Here is a 20,003-nt window from a genome sequence, read left to right on the forward strand (position 1 = left end):
TGGTTTTCATTGCAGTGCACGTCCATGTGAGGACTGTGTGCCTCCATTAATTGCCCTCTCATCCTTTTTTATTCTATCTGCCTCTCTCTTCCTGTCCCTCTCTCTATCTCAAACAGTCCTTTAAGGAGAAGGTAGAGTGATGCAGTGCATGTGCTGTCAACCTGCCAGCTTATTGGCTTATATGCTCGATCGCTAAGCAGAAAAGCCAATAGCTTGTGCCGCTGTGCTATTTAGTCAATATAGTGTAGTTAAATATTTCTCGTACGTCAACTGATTATTTGTGACCGCCATTCATCACCATGTGTTACATGGTAAGTTTGCTCATCCCTCATTGGTTCATGGGCGGAACACGTCTCCTCCGGAGTAATGAAGCCCGGCAAATCATATGATCGCTGGTGTGTTTGCAGTTGATGGATTGTGGTACCCTGGTGTGTATATAGTAACCTTGTGCTGTTTATTCGTTGTAGTTGTTGTGTAATTAGACAATGTGCGTGTGTGTGTGTCAGTGTACTGTATCTGTATGTATATGTAAATTAATGTTTTCGACGAGCCAGCTTCTTCAATTTGGCTCAAATGCAATCACCCTTCCTAGTAGCATCTTGCAGTTCTTACAGAATTGAGTCTTAGTTCTGCTTTTTAGCTGAGGTGTGAAACTTCTTATTGCTTCAGTGGCACAGATTCAGTCTGGTCACAGTTATGTTTTTGCCAGGTCTGAAAAAAACAGTTAATGCAATGTGAGTGCTCCCACTGTGAAACAAGATCAAATACAATACTGTTAAGTTATCTGTGAACATTTTAAAAGCAAGTGCTTGAGTGCAACATTAATCTTGGCAAAAATTGGAAAATAGTATTAATGACCAAAAAACACCAGCGTATTTAGCTGCTACTATTCACCACTTTGTGTTATTTGAGGTTAATAGCTTTAATTTGTCAGTCTGGAGGACAAGATCAAGAGAGGAAACACAAGAAAAGGCGTGGTGAGTTCTACTCCATCCAGACCTCGCTGATTGTGGCCGCTCTGAAGAAGATGCTGCCGATCGGCCTCAACATGTGTACCCCAGGAGACCAGGAGCTCATCTCATTGGCCAAGACTCGCTACCTGCTGGTGAGACAACTTCTAAGTGACCATGGCCACACATTGAACATATCTTTATGAGATAAATCAAGAACACTTCTTACGTTAAATGTATCCCTATTTATCACTCTTCCTGTTATTGTGTAATAGAGAGACACAGACGAAGAGGTCAAAGATCATATCCGGCAGAATCTGCACCTTCGAGAAAGGGTGAGAAAATCCAGACTGTGTGGTTATTTTTCCTTCAAAAAACTGCATGTATTGTATATCACTTCCTTTTTTTGCAACCCACTCGCAGTCAGAGGACCCCGCAGTGAGGTGGCAGCTAAACCTGTACAAGGACGTAGCGATGAGAAGCGCCGGACCCCCAGACCCTGACAGGGTGGTGGACCGCATCCAGAGGATCTCTGCTGCTGTCTTCAACCTGGAGCAGGTCCGGATTAAACATCTACACACCCACATATGTTATGAGCTGTAAATTACACTACTCAGTCCGGTATATCTGCATAGGATGATTTACCCCCACACTCACCCCTGTATTCATTATAGCACTTCATAAAAAGCTCAGACTATATTTCACTGTAACATATTGTGAGATCTAAAAACATTCAATCTTAGAGCTTTCTTGAGCATTTTCATAGTTACAACCACAACAAAAGGCTTGAATCTGTGTGTCACTGCTTTTTACTTGGTTTAACATGGGTGACAAAACACAAATTGCAGTGACAGGAGAGACTTTAGAATATAGGTCAATAGTTTACTGGAGCACACAGATTTAAGGCGACACAGTTAATGCGAAGACTAACATCATTCATCAGAGTCAAACAGTACAGAGGCTAAGTAAACTCCCCTTAATTAGGAACGTTTACAGCACAGGCTTGAACTATATGGAGGGGAAAATAAGCTGCATTCATCAAAAATATAAGCGGGATAATAAATAATCTGTACCACAACATTATACATGAATCCCTTTCATTTCTTAAATAGCACTCTCCTAATTAGGAAACTCCCTACAGGACAAACTAGAAGACTGGGCTACATGTAAATGGGATTCTCAGTTATGACAGATTAGTTTTCCTAGTGTAGAAGCCATTCCAGTCTTTATTAACCTTGTAATCTTAAAACTGACTTCTTCTACTCCCATCAGGTGGAGCAGCCATTGAGATCCAAGAAGTGTGTGTGGCAAAAGCTGTTGTCAAAGCAGAGAAAGCGAGCGGTCGTCGCCTGCTTCCGCATGGCTCCACTTTATAATCTGCCAAGGTACGACTACTTACATCACACTTATACCATCTGGTATCTTTGCTACACTGTTGTTATCCTTAAACCATGTTAAACAGTCTTATGATCGTACATCCATCATGACACTCCACATGAAAAGTGTAGCTCCTTGTGTTGCAGTAGACGATCACCACTCTTTCTTCTTCTTTAGCATTTCTGTCGCTTCTCGGGTTCTGACCCTGCATTAATGAAGGGTCCCCCTCCCTCAGTTTGTAGGACAAATGTCTAGCCCGCAGCTGTTATCAAGGAGTAGGAAAAAAGGGACACTGGCAATTTCATGCCCTGCTGCTCAGTAACTCAATCACAGAATGTCAGGCAGAGAGCTACAGTTGGGAGGAAAACAATTACGAGGCCCAACCTGGGGGTGGCCATCTTCAATATGTGCTGCCACCCGCCTGCCTGACAGCATGACTCATTTATTCAGAGTTGTTGACAGTGAAAGATGACACGGCATAACTTATAATTATTAGACGGTCTGCACAATGCTGGCTCAGTTGATTGTATTTGTGAAGCTTCTGTCTCCCGGAGTTTCAAGCATTCAGATTCATCTTTTCTTCTTTTGTCTCTCTCTATTCAGCTTTTATTCTCTGCTCAATGTCACACTCTATTGTACCTCATCCCTTCAGGCACATAAATAATAATTACTTCCTGAAAGCCTTCCGACATATTTGGCTGGACATAATTTATGGGAACACAGACTATGACAGTCTGCTCTCCACGCTGACGGTAACGTAGTGCTGATCCAATGTTGCCTCTGTACCCCCCCGCACCTTTCTCAACTACCCTTTGCTTTCCTCAAGCTACATAAATATTCCCGCTGGTTTTTTCACTGGTCCATATCATTTTTTTGCAATTCTTTATTCAGAAGATCCATATCTGTACTATAAAGCAAGGAAACGTTTGACATGTTGGGAGATATCTGTAATTGCTTTCTTGCCAAGAGTTAAATAAGATTACACGCACGCTTGTGTCTGTACGCTAAATATGAATCGAGATCCAACCCTTAAATGTCAAACTATTCCTTCAGCTGTCACTGATGTGCAGATAAATGGGTACACATTATCAAAGTTCAGATCAGCTCATTACTCCAGACAAAAATGGCAATTGCTTCCTGCTAATGAGAAGATAAATACATTTTGAATAACAGTCTGGCGGAGAGCATCACATGTCTGTATCACATAAAGTGGAGCTTCAACTGTTAGTCGACGTATTGATTAGTCAAATGACCAAAATGAATATCAATAGTCAATTCATCTTATTGTTAATTAAGACATTTTCAGAAAAGGCAATTTTCACCCTCTCAAAAATGAGGATTTTCTTATTTTTTTGGTTTTATGTCACATTAAACTGACCATCTCTGGGTTTCGAACTAACAAAACAAGACATTTAAAGATATCACTTTGGATTTTGCACTTTTTAAAAATGTTTTAGTCCAAACAGTTAATCACTAATAAAAAAACATGTTGCATTGCATTGTTGCAGCCCTACACGAGTTTCCTCAGGTGACCAGGTGGATGTGCCAGTCCCCTAAACTAACCAGCATCAACCTCTCCTGAAGGGTCTCCTTCCCTCCTCCGCTCTGCTCCTATCTAACCCGGGCTAATCTCCTCTCACCCTTCCTCAGGCATCGCTCTATTAACCTCTTCCTCCTGGCCTATCAGAGAATATGGATAGAAACAGAAGAGTACTCTTTTGAGGAGAAGCTAGTGCAGGATTTGGCAGTAAGTACATGTGTCCCCCCCCCCCCCAGTGCCTCCTCATGTGCTGAGCGTGGTCTCTACACTTTTATACTTGTGCCATCACTAAGAATACCCCCTCGTACCACCGTGCTGCACTCAGTCATTCATACACTGTTTTACAACCAGACCTCCATTGTTGGCGAGCATGACATCAGCGCTGATGTCAGAGCCAGCCGTTGTATTCTGACCACCGTGTGCCATCCGACATCGGTAAGAAGCGATCTCGCCTCGATGCTTCATCTTACCAGCGTCATTTCTGAAAGATGTGGTCTGTTTCTTAAATGTGGACATTACCGTCATGCATAGAAAAGCAGAAGTTCAAGAATAACTCTACACTTTGTGGCCCATGTTAGCTTACAGTTTCACAGATTTATTTAAAAATGCTTAAAGGCGTTATAAAATAGGGTTTAATGAATTCAGTATTTTATCATGAACCCAGCGCTGGAACATACCCTACTGAGCCCTTTCTGTAATATATTGAATATATGCTTTTACACATCTAATCTGTTTAACATTATTTAAATTGAAAGCCACAGGGCACCACATACGAAGTTAAGGGTGTGACAGTTAACAGATTTTTGATCCAGTCAGCCAGAAAAGGGCTTATGGGGAGTCATGCTTAACTCCTTTTCCCACACTGCTTAACATAATCAGCTGCATGTAAGTGTGTGTGGATGCTCCTGTCATTGTGTCCATGCTTGTGCTTGTGGTTAACCTCTTGCATGCTATCAATGTTTCCTATTACTGTCTTTTTTCAGATTCTTTGAAGGTAAGTGGTGTCTCGTTAAGTAGCCCTGTTGCTGTAACCACTGTTCATAAGAAGTATATTGGACTCTTGATATTAAGGCCACGTGCCTGAGCTCCAGTATTTACCAGCATGGGTTTGTCCAGAAAACGCAGCCCAAACTGGAGGAGGAGGAAGAGGAGGAGGTCAGAAAGCAGCCAGACCCTCTTCACCAGCTCATCCTGCATTTCAGCCACAACGCTCTGACTGAGTGCAGGTGAATACACACTCGCTGTCACACACTTGGCCAACTGGCACCAATGCGCTTTGCTCCATCTGTGCTTCATAATAGCGTTGGCCTACATTTGAGCTAATTCCAAGCTTCATTAAGCTAAATCATTGCCATGTATTTTATACTCAAACATAAGCATGAGCAGTTTTTCAGTATTCCTCTGTAGCTTTGCTGCTTGGCATAAATATAAGATAAATAACTGCTGATTCTTGCTTATTATTATTATTATCTGATTTTGTTTCTTCCTCCTTTAGTTCTTTGGAAGAGGATCCCTTATATATTGCATATGCAGATATGATGGCAAAGGTACTTATCTTGAAAATTGCTTTTACTAAAAATATTGCTGCTGTTGTTCCACAGATCTGACACTCTGCTTTCTCTTTCAGAGTTGTGATGAAGGTGAAGAAGAAGAAGAGGAGGAAGGAAAAGAGAAAACATTTGAGGTGCTGTTGACTTCTCCGGAATATGATTGAGTATAAAGAGTATTCCAAAGTGGTGCTTACTGTATCATCATTTCGTACAGGAAAAGGAAATGGAGAAGCAAAAGATGCTTTACCAGCAAGCCCGCCTACACGACCGAGGCGCTGCGGAGATGGTGCTCCAGATGATCAGTGCCAGCAAAGGTAGGAAGAGACTCTAACCTGCCTGCTTTCCTGTTACCGCAAACTTCAGTATCCCCACTGTATGATGTATGATTTGTGGTCATCAGGTCGACTCGGTGCTATGGTGACTTTCACCCTCAAACTTGGCATCTCAGTCCTCAACGGGGGAAACATACTGGTGCAGCAGGTACGTGATAACAGCATGTAAAATGTGTCTGGTTAACAGCATCAGGCTACTATTTAATGTGCTTTTATCTTGATGCAGAAAATGCTGGACTACCTGAAGGAAAAAAGAGATGTTGGCTTTTTCAAAAGTTTGTCTGGACTCATGATGTCGTGCAGGTAATGAAGCTACTAACTGCTAACCATTACGTAAAAAAACGTGTTGAGTGCAGCAAATCCTGTGCCAAAAGGTCTGAACATTTTAAGTATAACATTAGTTGATTTATGGGAAGGGTCGAGTGCAGTGTTTTTGAAATATATTGTATAAGTCAGAATATTATCAACCTTTTCTTTACCCATTATATTTTGAACTGTCTCTTCTGAATCCACTACCTTAATGGAAGTGTAATAAAATACTGATAGAAATCAAATGTATAATTACTAAAAACGTGTATGTTATATTTTATAGTGTCCTGGACTTAAATGCATTTGAAAGACAAAATAAAGCTGAAGGTCTGGGGATGGTTACTGAAGAAGGATCAAGTAAGTGAGGACTCTAAACATGGTAAACTTCTCTGTCTCTGACTGGTCTGTCTTCTTCCAAGAAACGTTAGACCACACAGAGGGAAAGTTCTACAATGTATTCATCACCTTAACGTGGTACTGAATAAGAAACGTACATGTCAATTATTGAATCAAAGTATGAGATGATGTTTTATCATTGTACGAAAAACATGAGTATTGACCATATGAATACTAAGACCATGAAAATGATGATAATGCAAGATAACAAGAAATATAAATAGTGAGAGAAGAGGAAACACATTCAACATTTGATGGCAATAAAAACATAGGTTTTCTTGTGAAAGTGAAAGGCTGTCGCTGATTTGTAAATGGTGACGGAGTATGTAAGCCTTGAATGCAGCGTTATTAATTGTCATTTTTCTTTCTTTTTTGGTAGCCCAGTTTTTGTTTTAAAGTTAAAAAGTAAAAAATGGTTTGATTTTGACAATGTTTGTCAGACTTTGCAATTTTTTATAAAATGAAGATTACAATGTAAACTCACTGTTAATGAAACCGGTCATGGGATTCTATTATCTGCAGCAGACAGACCTTCTTTCAGCAACACTTAAAGCTTTCAGCCCCTCTGTGTGACAGATGTGGCCCAAACCACACAGACATGTTATTGTTGGATGATGTGTCTCATTCAGGATCGTGGCGTTGCTGTCCCTTTAGGTCTGGCTTGTAAATGGCTGCAAGTCGAATGGCGCAGCATTAGCTCAATGAAACATCTGCTCTTTAGTTTGCCATTTGTGCGAGTCCATCTCCATGTCACGTGTGTCTCCCGTGTTTCATGTTGTGTGTCATTGCCATGCAGGTAAACCTGTGCTACTGTATGTCTAAGTCCTGTCTGCCACTTAAAAGCACTCACAGTCACAATGACATCCACATAAAGAATCCACATTTAATCAGAGGTCTCTATTTGATCTGATGGGTTGCATACAGTATATAAATATGTGTTTCTCATGCATATTCCAGCTCATTTCACCCCATGAGCTCAGGCATAAGTGATGGAAACCTGTAGTCTAAACACCTGCCGTAGAGAGCAAACTTTATTAAGACTTTGTTTAACTGTAACCCCATGCCAATGTCGCAAATCAATGTTAGTATGTAAAGATATATATAGCGCTATCACTCTCTCCTGTTCCTACTTCTTCTGATTGAATATAAATGTCTTCTCCTTTGCTTATGTCTGCTTTTGTTTTGTTTGTTTGTTTGTTTGTTTCCTTCTGATCATGTTTTTTATCTCATCGGTCGCAGTCAACGTGAGTGAGCGGGGTAAATACATGGTTTAGATTCTACTCATCCTATGCAATGCTGACATCTTGATTGCTCTCAGTTCAACTTCTTGCTCCCTCTCCTCATTCCCCACCAAACCTTTTTCAACCCCCATTCCTCCTCCTCCTCCTCCTCCTCCTCCTCCTCCTCCTCCTCCTCCTCCTCCTCCTCCTCCTCCTCCTCCTCCTCCTCCTCCTCCTCCTCCTCCCTGAATGCAATAAAACCACCTTCTTTTTTTACCTTGGACTGAAGGAACGCATGCATGCTTCTCTGACATCCGGACAGATTGTTCAGTTTATGGTCAGCTGCCCCAAACTGACTCAAATCTCTCCACTTCTTCTTCTGTAAGAAGTCAGTGCTTGCCATTTGTGTGGGACCTTTATTTTTTTCTAGTTTTGATGATACTAACCAGCGTGTAGTACTGAATACATCTTCCAAAGCTTTGTTTGTAAGAAGCAACAAAGCTTTGTTGGCGTTTTAACAACAATTATTCCTGTTATATACCTTGTTTTATTTTGTACAAAGATGCACTATACTGTACTTTGTCTATGTGTTCTGAACTTTAAATATAGGGCACATATTTTGAAGCTGTTTGACAGCTTGACTGCAGCTTTATGAGGAATGTAAAGCTGTGTAAGCCCTTCCTGTATGCCTGTACTGACATTAAAATGATAGGTATCTGTCCCTCTTACCACTGAAATTAACCTCATTTCCTGTCCGCAGGTTCCAAAGTACTGCAGAATGATGAGTTCACTAAGGATCTCTTTAGGTTTCTGCAGCTTCTCTGTGAGGGACACAACAATGGTAGGTGGACACGTTCCCATAAATCAAGATTAAGAAGAGCTGCATATTCTTTATCTTATTTTGCTCCCTTTTTTCAGATTTTCAGAACTTCCTGAGGACTCAGACAGGAAACACAACAACAGTTAACATTATAATTAGCACTGTAGACTACCTGCTAAGACTCCAGGTATGGTATCATTACAAAAACAAAATCATGTATTCCTTCATGTTCTGAGCTTAATCCTTATCTCCTTCTTTCAGGAATCCATCAGTGATTTCTACTGGTACTACTCTGGTAAGGATATAATAGATGAGGCGGGTCAGAGGAACTTCTCTCAAGCACTAGCAGTGGCCAAGCAGGTCTTCAACTCTTTAACTGAGTATATACAGGTAATATACCGCAACACACTTCACCACAACAAGCAATAATTAAAAACCTGAGCTGAAAAGACTGATTTTGATCCTCTCTGTTTCTCCTCTGTGGTTCAGGGTCCATGCATTGGGAACCAGCAGAGTCTGGCTCACAGCAGGCTGTGGGACGCAGTGGTCGGCTTCCTGCATGTTTTTGCCAACATGCAGATGAAGCTATCCCAGGTTTGTACTTTAGTCCGCATAATCTGTTCTACTGCTATGTTTTAATACCCTACATTTATATTGTTGAGGCACTTGCACCTTGCAGATAAGTGTACATCCAAGGCCTTTACATTGATATATTGATTTAAATATGAAATAAAACAGTGAAAACTTTGATTTGTATAGGCTTATAAAACATAATTCACTGCCATTTTGCATTGACATTACAACTGATTTTGTGTTTTAGTGTATATAAATAATTGATGGTGGGAGAGAGAGAGGTGCAATGGAAGAAGCTTGTTGGATTTGAATCAGGGTAATGTGTAAGCAGAAATGTAATCTTGGGGTAGTTTTGTAGCCAAGTGTTTAATCCACATCATTAAAAGGGTTTTATGGTGTGCATCTTAATCATTCAGCCCCCAGAAGATTACATTTCTGCTTATACATCAGTGATAATAATCCAATAACATTGAATACATACACTTTAATGGGGGCACTTTGTACGATTATGTTAAACTTTAGTACATTTTCCTTACAAACATTGTTCCGTTAAGAGAAAATACTGAATATGTAATAATGTTGAATAAAGTATTGCTACTTTGACTCTAAAATATATCTGATTTCTTGATCCACCAATGGTGTGAGTCAATGTCAGCCAGAAAATCATTTATTTTCTGTTTAGCCACTAGAGGTCTCTCCAGGCTCGAGGATAACCTCAGGCTGCTGCATTACAATTACATCTGTCATTCCACTCAGCTATATGATGTATGACTCCATCTATGATATTTCCTCAATGCCCAATAAGCCAGGAATGGGATCAAATCCAGACACCTAACCTTATCTCATGGTCATTGAATGGACAGTAGAAGCCAGTGTGAGGGGGAGTGGAAGGGAGGGGTCTGAATTTAGCGCATCAAAGTATGCTTCATATTTATGGCATGCTGAATACAGACTCCATAGAGACCCTAAATGAGTCAGACTGACCTAGCCATCTGCTCTGAGACAGTAAAATAACATTAACCCTGGTGCTGATGGATGGATGTTACCTAGAAGGCCCTTCTGCGCCCCAGCAGGGCCAATTCTGGTCCCCACGATGTGAGGCAGCCTTGATCTCTCAGGGATTTTATACAGGATGACTGTTCTCTTATAGCGAGGCCATCAGTAGGCTGTGTGATATAGTGCAGTTTGAGTCACAAGGTTTCCCTTTTTTTGTCTTCTCCTCACAGGACTCCAGTCAGATTGAATTATTGAAGGAGCTGCTGGACCTACAGAAGGACATGATCGTCATGATGCTCTCGTTACTCGAAGGTTTATTTTTTGATGATTCAACATATAAGTTGTCCTGGCATCATCCGTTTTTTAAATTGGATCTTCTTTTAACCACTTATATTGCCTTGAGATTCAGAATCCTGGCAATGTCAGCAAAATAAAAACGTTCAATAGTTTGCAAGGATATTGTCACTTTTATTACTGTCATCCAACAGATTTGTTTGCCTGTAATGTAATCCAATATTTACAAAAGCAGCTTTGCTTAATCTGCATGGAGAGCGTTGTTTGTTAGGGTGTCCGCGGGGTCTTAAAAAGTATTAAAAGTTGATAAATCAATTTAGCGAAAATTGAGGCTATTAAAAAGTATTAAACGGCATTTTCCAAGGTATTAAATGTTGTGGCTTGTTTTCAAATCAAATCAAATCAGGTTGTATTTATATAGCACATTTTAAAAACGATTTTTGGTCGAGCCAAAGTGCTGTACATGCAAATAAAAAACACATTGCTGCGATCGCAAACAGAAGACAATAAATTACAACAGCAAATATAAAAATCAAACACAGGGAAATGTCTTGAGGCGTGCTCAGCTCTGACTAGAAGGCCAGGGAGAAGAAGTGAGTCTTTAGTGTTGATTTAAAAAACCCTAGGGTCTGGGCCGACCTCACATGGAGGGGCAGAGTGTTCCAGAGCCTAGGGGCCAGCTGCTGCGAAGGCTCGGTGCCCTTGGGTTTTGAGCCTGGTCTTGGGCACTACCAGCAGTAGCTGGTCAGCAGACCTTAAAGCTCTGGCTGGGGTGTAGCAATGGAGGAGTTCTGCTATATAAGCCGGAGCCAGCCCATTTAGTGCTTTTAAAAACAGATAAAAGGAGTTTAAAATCAATTCGGAACCGAATTGGAAGCCAGTGCAATGAGGCCAGAATTGGGGTGATATGGTGACGCTTTTTGTGGCCAGTGAAAAGACGCGCAGCTGCGTTCTGCACTAGCTGCATGCGTCTAATTGACGCCTGGTCCATACCCACGTATAGAGCGTTTCAATAATCCAGCGTCGTGGTTACAAAGGCGTTAATAACCCTTTCCAGGTCTTTAAAAGATAAAAACGACTTGGTCTTGGCCAATAGTCGTATTTTGAAAAAGCAGGTTTTGACTACGGTGCTGACCTGCTTATCAAATTTAAAAGCAGCTATTGAAGGTCACTCCAAGGTTCATGACAGAGGGGAGGATGTTTTTATTGAGGGAGCCCAGAATATCAACTGGGGAGACTGTTGGTTGGGGTCCAAAAAAGATGACCTCGGTCTTGCTCTCGTTGAGGTTGAGGAAATCTTGGCTCAGCCAGGATTTGATCTCTGTCAAGCAGCCCATCAATAGCTGTAATGAGTTGACATTAGAATTGAGAGGCAGATAGATCTGTTTTCAATAAGTATATACATTGTCCAAAGAGGTTGTATTCTAAAGTGTGCCTGAATGTAATCATTGCGTAGGTGTGTAGTGTGATTCTGTGTAGTTTATTTATGGCATCCCGTTGGATTTGACGTCATCTGAACAGGACATCGCACGCTCACTGCTTGATAGCGTGCAGGTCAGTTTACGCCGGTTGTTAAACAACATCGTTATGGGGTAATGCAAGTTTGTGTCCAAATGGTTGGAAGATAAGGAGGAAGGACAATCAATACTGTATATAGTCAATGTGAGGTAAAGTGTGTCGCCAATGTAACCGGTTAAAACTCGAAGTGGCGATGAGGTCTTAAAATGTATGGAAAGGGTCTTAAAAAAGGTCTTAAAAGGTATTACCTTCAGGATCCCTGCATATACCCTGTTTGTTGTTGTGTGTACTAACAAACATTGCTTTGGTCTGTTTTTTTCAATACCTCACAGGTAATGTTGTCAATGGTACCATTGGCAAACAAATGGTGGACACCTTGGTTGAATCTTCAAGCAACGTGGAGATGATCCTGAAGTTTTTCGACATGTTCCTCAAGTTGAAGGACCTGACTACCTCAGACAGCTTCAAGGAGTACGACCCAGAGAGCAAAGGGGTGATCTCAAAGAAAGATTTCCAGAAGTCCATGGAGAACCAGAAGCAGTACTCGCAGTCTGAGATCGAGTTTCTCCTCTCGTGCGCTGAGGCTGATGAGAACGACATGTTCAACTACGAGCAGTTTGTGGAGAGGTTTCATGAACCTGCCAAGGACATTGGCTTTAATGTAGCTGTGTTACTGACGAATCTCTCCGAGCACATGCCTCATGACGCTCGACTCGCCACATTCCTCGACCTGGCTGAGAGCGTCCTCAGTTACTTTGAACCTTACTTGGGTCGTATTGAGATCATGGGGGGAGCAAAGCGCATCGAGAGGGTCTACTTTGAGATCAGTGAGTCCAGCCGCACCCAGTGGGAGAAGCCTCAGGTGAAAGAGTCAAAGAGGCAGTTTATCTTCGACGTCGTCAACGAAGGCGGGGAGAGCGAGAAGATGGAGCTGTTTGTCAAGTTCTGCGAGGACACCATCTTCGAGATGCAGCTAGCTTCTCAGATTTCCGAGCCTGACCCGGTGGAGCGTCTAGAGGAAGATGAGGAGGACAACCAGAGTGTAGTGGAAACCCCCGAGGAGGAAGAGGAGGAGAGTGTGATGTTGGAGTCTTCCTCCGCGTTTACAATTGCCTGCATCTCCATGAAAAAAAGCCTGTGCCACTTCCGCCAGATGCTCACTCTCAAGAGCATGAGGCGGCAGTACAGGAAGTTCAGGAAGATGAGCATCCGGGAGATGGTGCGAGGCTTCTTCTCTTTCTTCTGGATGATCATCACCGGCCTCTTCCACTTTGTCTACAGCCTGGTTTGGGGTTTCTTTCACATCTTGTGGACCACTATGTTTGGGGGCGGCCTGGTGGAAGGGGCCAAAAACATGAAAGTGACTGACATTTTGGGAAACATGCCAGACCCCACCCAGTTTGGGATCCACGGAGATGTGTTAGAGATGGAGAAGATGGAGGCGAGTGAAGCGTCGGCGCTGGCAGAGATGGGTCAGATGTCTCAGGGAGAGGCAGGAGAGGCAGACCTGATGGCTGAGCTGCTGAACATACAGCCCAAGAAGGAGGGGAAGCACGGGGCCGAGCCCGGTTTGGGGGACGTGTCTGAGGTGGTGGTGGGAGATGCTCCATCCATAGCCAGCGCTGTCAGGCAGAAGAAAGCACAGGTCAGTACTGATGATAAATCCTGTTGAATAAGGGTACCTTTATTCTCAATCGTGTCTTAAAGGGACAGTCCCACCCAAAACAAAACAACAAGAAAATGTCTGTCATAAGATTTTTCTCTACGGTTGGTCGGCAGTGTTATTGAAAATGTGTTTCATCATAAAATGGCTTAAAACAAGGTCTGTGGTCTGCGGCGCCATGGAGCAGTTGGGGTTTGGTGCCTTGCTAAAGTGCACCTTGGCAGTGCCCAGGAGGAGACTGACCCCTCCAGCTACAATACGCATTTTTTGGTCCGACCAGGACTTGAACCGGCAGCCCTGTGCTACCCAAGCCAAGTCCATAAGCTCCTGCCGCCCGATTTTACTGATATTTTACAACATTCTTCTTGCGTGCAGTGAGATTAAGTACCTTGGTCATTATATCTCTGATGATCTCACAGATGACAAAGACATCCATAGACAACGCTGCAAACATATTAATGCGGAAATTTCACAAGTGCTCTGTAGATGTCAAGGTATCACTTTTTAAAGCTTTCTGTACACCATTGTACACGGCTCACCTGTGGAGTAACTACAAGGCTAGCAGCATGCAAAAACTCAAAGTTGTATACAATGATGCTTTACGGTTGCTGGTGAGGGTACCAAGATGGCACAGTGCCAGCCAGCTGTTTGTTAACTTGGGGGTACCTACCTGTCAAGCCCTTTTAAGAAATTGAATGTACAAATTCATGTGTCGCCTAGAAGAGTCAGACAATCATGTTATCTCGATTTTAATCAACCCTGTGAAGAGTTCTACTCGGTTCTCTTCCATGATTTGGAGGCATTGGCGCAACAGCCTCTACAGTCAGTGAGCATATATGTGTGGCTAGCTGTCATTGGACTGATTTTATGTTTTTCATCCGTTTTTTTGTTTAGCTTTTTAATCTTATTCATTGTTGTGTATTTTGTATGTGATATGGACCTTGAGTCTGAAATAAAGATTGAATAAATAATGTACTTTGTTCTAGTTGGCTGCAAAGAAGGTGACTGTTAATGGAGACTACACATCTGATTCAGAGAAAGGAGAGTGAGTGTTTTTAATTTGTCCACCCTCAATGGAAATGCAATTGATAAATGTTTGATGTGAGTCACATGCAATATGTGTGCATTGCATAAGTCCACGCCACTAACAGAGAAATGCTTCTTGCAGTTCAGAGGATGGTGAGAAAAAGGACCATGATAAGTCTAAAGACGAACCCCCTCCGGACCCCCCAGTGCTGAAGAAAGTCCCCAAGAAGAGGATCGATGTGAAGAAAGAACTACCAGAGGCCTTCATGGCCAGCTTCTTCGCTGGCCTGGAAATCTACCAAACCAAGATGCTGGTCAGTCATTCCCTCACAGTTGTGTTAAAATATTTAAAATCAAAACTATTGGCTTGAGTATGTTAAGGAAGTACAAATCAGCAGTTTGTGTATATATAAAACTTATACAACAATTATTATTTCCACAGAACTACCTGGCAAGAAACTTTTACAACCTCCGTTTCCTGGCACTTTTTGTTGCCTTTGCTATCAACTTCATTCTGCTCTTCTACAAAGTAAGGTTGCAAATTGAAGTGTCCTTACATATCCTTGTATACATATATACTTTGGTAAATACTAGGGGTGTAACGGTTCACAAACATTTCGGTTCGGTACGTACCTCGGTTTTTTGGTCACGGTTCGGTTCGGTACGTTTTCGGTACAGCAGAATTTTTTTTCACAAAACAAAACATATATATATATATTTTTTTTATTATTATTAAACTGTGAATAATGTATTCACTCAAATAAATACAAAATATAATAAAATAAACATTAAGGTGCAGCATTTCGATGAACTGAAATAATCTGTATTTGAACTTTACTGTAGGCTACTAGTACTCACAAAACATAAACTATTAGTTTTGGGTTTTTAATTATTATTAAACTGTGAATATTCACTCAAATAAATACAAAATATAATAAAATAAACATTAAGGTGCAGCTTTTCGATGAACTGAAATAATCTGTATTTGAACTGTACTGTACTAGTTCCTAAGCAGCCAGCTTGACATTAGGATTTGCTTGTCATTGTATTTTCATGTTTTTTTAAAGAAAAATGAACTTGTCCACATTGCTTGCCGAAAGGGCAGATCTGCTGGCACTAACAATGTCTCCTGATGTGGAGAACACCCTCTCTCTAGGCAGGGCCGGACTGGGACAATAAGTCAGGCCGGGAATTATACACCCAGCCAGGCCACTACCAGTTTTCTTTTGTGCCATTTTCCTGGATTTATTTGTCAATATTTACAGCGTTGCTGCCCATAGTGATAGCCCTACACTTTAAATCTACTACCCCAGAATAAACATATGGACATGGGTTACTATTTCAATTTTTTTTGCAAATCTATTTAGGAACCTATCCATGTGAACATATTTTAAGTGGAGATGGACCTCAATTCCTCTAGGGGGGTCCGGGGGCATTCATTTATAGTTGTGAGTGTGTCTGTGCTCCTGAACCAGCCTCACTCATCTCCCCCCTCTCCCCCTGCTCCTCTTTGAGGCAGCAGCAAAGACTAGTTTTAGCTCTCAACAAGTTTTTTAAGTTTATCTTACCTTTTTTCACCTAGTTAATTTTTTTAAATTATTATTCATGCATATTTTACTAATCACTCCCCTTTCAAATGGAAATATGTGTTTACATAAATGGTGACCAAACCGTTTGAGACCCACAGAGATAACTCAGACTAAGTTAACTATCTAAACACTCAAGAGTCCTTTACCTCACCTGAGCTGTAGTTATCAGTCTCTCAGTCTGACAGGAGAGGACTCTCCTCCACCTTGTTGACAGTCAGCTCATTATATCCATTAGCGCCGCTAGCTAGCACCAGATGCTAACAACAACAAAACACGTAATCGGTGCGCGCGCTTTCTCTCTCGCACGCTCAGGCCCGCCACACATACACACCCTCCCGAGCTTGAATGAGAGACCAATCGAGGGCTTTAGTGTATGATCTGTATGAAAGTGGCCATGTCGGCAGGCCACATCATGTAGACAGCCAGTCACCCTCTGTGAGGCAGAGTCTGACCCACATTTGCGCAGCGTTGCGTTCACAATACATACATAAAATAAAATAAATCCTCAGGCCAGCAGGCCACTTAACAGGCCAGGCCATCGGGAAACCTCCCGGTCCTCCCGATGGCCAGTCCGGGCCTGTCTCTAGGGACAGAGGTAGCAGATACAGCCAGGTAGCGCTTTGCTAACATGGCAACATAAGGATATTTGGCGTTTGTAATAGCTTTGGCTCGGTCTGAACTTTCTGCGAGTGGTGGAGGCTTACATGCTAGTGGGAGTTGGGTTTGCACTTCAGTCTTTTTTCTTTTGGTACCGGTGATATTCACGTTCGGGTGATGCCTTTTCAAGAGTGTGCAAGTTTGATGTATTGCCAGCCGCGTAACCAATGTTAGTTGAACAATGCCGACAAACAGCTTTGGTTCGGTCCACCTGTCTTTGTCCTTCATCCTTGTACGTAACTGCGAAACCAAAATGTTCCCAAACCGGAGACTTCAATGATGCTGGAGGATTTTCGAGCTCAACTTTATCTGCGTTCGCCATTAATTTTCGACAGTTCCTCAAATTACTGACTACATTTGAACGCATCCCTCTGTCCAGCTCTCATAGTATGCCTCTCATCCAATGAAATGACTTGCTCGCTCTATGACGCGTTGAACCCAATGTGAGCAAATTACTCTGAATGCTGCGACGCAGCACCTGAGATTACTTCCAAAAAGTTGTTCACGTTCTCAATTTTTTACGTTTAACGTTATATTCGTTCGGTACACTTCGGTACACACCTGTACCGAACCGAAGGGCCCGTACCGAATAATTTCGGTACGGGTACGTGTACCGTTACACCCCTAGTAAATACCTATAAACGTTGTTTTTAAGGTAACCGGTGATTACGCAGACGATGAAGATCCTTGGAATGGTCAGGGTAGAACAGGGGAGGAGGAAGATGAGGGGGCCCTGGAGTATTTCGTGCTGCAGGAGAGCACAGGCTACATGGCGCCAACGCTCCGCTGTCTGGCTATCCTGCACACCATCATCTCTTTCCTGTGTGTCGTGGGATACTACTACTTGAAGGTAAAGGGATATCAACTGACCAAAAAATACACTTAACTTTTCATTTGTTTTTACTCTCTCCTTTTTTTACTTTTTGTTGTTATTTAAGGTGTAATTTTAACAAATTATTTAATGTAGCATTTTGCAAATGGGCCAAATAGGAATTGTAAACACATTTTGGAAGTCAAAAACGTAAACAAGTTTTTTTTTCTAATCAAGTATCTTTTTTTATAATAACGCTTCTATTTGTAGCCTTTATTTAACCAGGTGACTATCCTGTGTTCACAGGCATACACACTCACTCATGCCCCCTGTGTCCCTTTAAGCTGTCTGGATAAGCAACACTTGTGATATGAAACACATTAATATATAATAATAATAATACATTTGATTTATATATAAATCAAATGTATTAGCGCTTTTCCTGGTGCTCAAAGCGCTTTACAAGCAAGCAAAGAAGAAAAATAACAACAAAAGTAAAAAGTGCTAAGCTAGGTGGAATAAGGCTGAGGGGTTAGTGGATTAGGAGTTGAAGGCAAAAGTGAAAAGGTGAGTTTTGAGGGATTGTTTGAATGATGTGAGAGTGTTGGCAGATCGGATGTGGCTGGGGAGGGAGTTCCAGAGTGAGGGGGAGGCTGCTGCGAAATACGTAACTGTTGGTCATTTCCTTTGCTGCACTAACAATCCAGCCATACTCTCTTTATGTCCAAGGTGCCCCTGGTGGTGTTCAAACGTGAGAAGGAGATAGCGAGGAAGTTGGAGTTTGCCGGCCTCTACATCACAGAGCAGCCGTCAGACGATGACATCAAAGGGCAGTGGGACAGATTGGTCATCAATACTCCGTGAGTCAACCACAGTAAAGCTGCTCACCTCTGAGTCATCATTTATTATTAACAAAGGATTAAAACTTGTTTGTTTGTTTTTTCCTGTTTGTACCAGATCCTTCCCCAACAACTATTGGGACAAATTTGTCAAACGCAAAGTAAGTGCAATATTTTTGTTGTATCTGTTATGCAAACACACTGTAAACCCCATCTGGTGATACGTAAAGGGGACCTATCATGCAAAATGCACTTTTGTACGTCTTTTATACATGAATATGTGTCCCTCGGTGTGTCAGGGAAATCACCAAGTGTCAGAAACACAACCCTCTCTCTTTTCCTCCATACCCAAATCTCTAAAAACGGGGCTGCAACGAAGCTGATTATTATTTGAATTTTTCTGACGTCAGAAAAGGGGTGCTCCGCCTATATGGGCAACTCTCCACCTATCAGGGGAATGAGAGACCGCTCGAAAGCGCTGGAGACGCTGTAGTACATATGCCAGGCCTGTAAGTGGCGCTGTAGTCTGCCACAAAAGCAGAATCAGCCCTTGCAAAAACAGGGCTGGAAAAGAGCAAATAGAGCGAAATGAGGCATGGCTAAAATGCATGATCTGTTTGGTATTTTGAAAAACAAACTTCACAGACATGCTTTATATAGGTATGGCCCTACAATATATGTTTCAAATATAGCATGATAGGTCCACTTTAACTTTGTTTTGGTTTTTGCTGCTTTCTGTAGGTGATCAAAAAGTACGGAGACCTGTATGGAGCTGAGAGGATAGCAGAGCTGCTGGGGATGGATAAGAGCGCCCTTGATTTCAACCCTACAGAGGAAACTGTCGCCAAAGAGGCCTCGCTTGTGTCATGGTGAGGGATTAGACATAAAGCAATAGATGTCATATCGAAAATATAAACCTCTAACATCAACCCTTTTTTTGCCAGGTTGAGCTCAATCGACACAAAGTATCATGTGTGGAAATTGGGAGTGGTGTTTACGGACAATGTAAGTTTGAATACAGCTTAGCGTGTTTCCATTTGAGGTTATATGGTGACTGATTTGATGGAGGGGTTGATGATGATCTTATAACCAGACAGATGGGTTCTGATTAATTTCTCATTGTGTTTTCCTGCCAGTCCTTCCTGTATCTAGTGTGGTACACCACCATGTCCATCCTGGGTCACTACAACAACTTCTTCTTTGCTGCTCACCTGCTGGACATCGCCATGGGGTTCAAGACCCTCCGCACCATCCTCTCCTCCGTCACACATAATGGCAAACAGGTATTGATGAGGAGGACGCAGATCTTCCTCTGAGCTGTAGGGGGCACTGCGGAGTTAGTGGTCAGGGTCGGGTTGTAACCACCGTCTGTTTACAGTCTGATGTGCAACCACAAGACACTTTTGTCACAGTTTGTATGTTCCTGCCCCACAGATGGCATTGTGTGGGTCGTACTACTGGCAAGGCTCTCTGCTATCTGTGATCTGCTGCGGAATTGTGTAAGGGGGTGTTTCTTTTACAAACTTAAAGCTGCTTTAAGCAT

At 42.1% G+C, this 20,003-nt stretch overlaps 1 protein-coding gene across 5 annotated transcripts in view; it reads left to right on the forward strand.

Annotated features, from left to right (window-relative positions):
* The window catches only part of LOC117550154 (ryanodine receptor 3-like), a 148,992-nt gene that overhangs the window by 123,238 nt on the left and 5,751 nt on the right, over positions 1-20,003 (forward strand). For 2 of the 5 annotated variants that reach the window (XM_034222498.1, XM_034222499.1), the window contains 28 exons: positions 935-1,105; positions 1,226-1,285; positions 1,374-1,508; positions 2,223-2,335; positions 3,978-4,074; positions 4,984-5,093; positions 5,363-5,414; positions 5,495-5,551; positions 5,632-5,731; positions 5,818-5,897; positions 5,976-6,052; positions 6,342-6,415; positions 7,694-7,711; positions 8,435-8,515; positions 8,593-8,681; positions 8,756-8,884; positions 8,984-9,088; positions 10,294-10,375; positions 12,208-13,520; positions 14,525-14,583; positions 14,707-14,878; positions 15,007-15,093; positions 17,466-17,660; positions 18,351-18,481; positions 18,579-18,621; positions 19,202-19,329; positions 19,405-19,465; positions 19,597-19,743. In XM_034222498.1, the coding sequence (XP_034078389.1) occupies positions 935-1,105; positions 1,226-1,285; positions 1,374-1,508; positions 2,223-2,335; positions 3,978-4,074; positions 4,984-5,093; positions 5,363-5,414; positions 5,495-5,551; positions 5,632-5,731; positions 5,818-5,897; positions 5,976-6,052; positions 6,342-6,415; positions 7,694-7,711; positions 8,435-8,515; positions 8,593-8,681; positions 8,756-8,884; positions 8,984-9,088; positions 10,294-10,375; positions 12,208-13,520; positions 14,525-14,583; positions 14,707-14,878; positions 15,007-15,093; positions 17,466-17,660; positions 18,351-18,481; positions 18,579-18,621; positions 19,202-19,329; positions 19,405-19,465; positions 19,597-19,743 (3,966 nt within the window). Of the gene's footprint in view, positions 1-116; positions 132-934; positions 1,106-1,225; positions 1,286-1,373; positions 1,509-2,222; positions 2,336-3,977; positions 4,075-4,218; positions 4,303-4,983; positions 5,094-5,362; positions 5,415-5,494; positions 5,552-5,631; positions 5,732-5,817; positions 5,898-5,975; positions 6,053-6,341; positions 6,416-7,693; positions 7,712-8,434; positions 8,516-8,592; positions 8,682-8,755; positions 8,885-8,983; positions 9,089-10,293; positions 10,376-12,207; positions 13,521-14,524; positions 14,584-14,706; positions 14,879-15,006; positions 15,094-17,465; positions 17,661-18,350; positions 18,482-18,578; positions 18,622-19,201; positions 19,330-19,404; positions 19,466-19,596; positions 19,744-20,003 lie in introns of all 5 variants that reach the window. The other 3 variants (XM_034222497.1, XM_034222501.1, XM_034222500.1) reach the window with 3 other exon arrangements.

Source organism: Gymnodraco acuticeps, unplaced genomic scaffold (assembly GCF_902827175.1).
Source record: "Gymnodraco acuticeps unplaced genomic scaffold, fGymAcu1.1, whole genome shotgun sequence".
Classification (NCBI taxonomy): Eukaryota; Metazoa; Chordata; class Actinopteri; order Perciformes; family Bathydraconidae; genus Gymnodraco; species Gymnodraco acuticeps.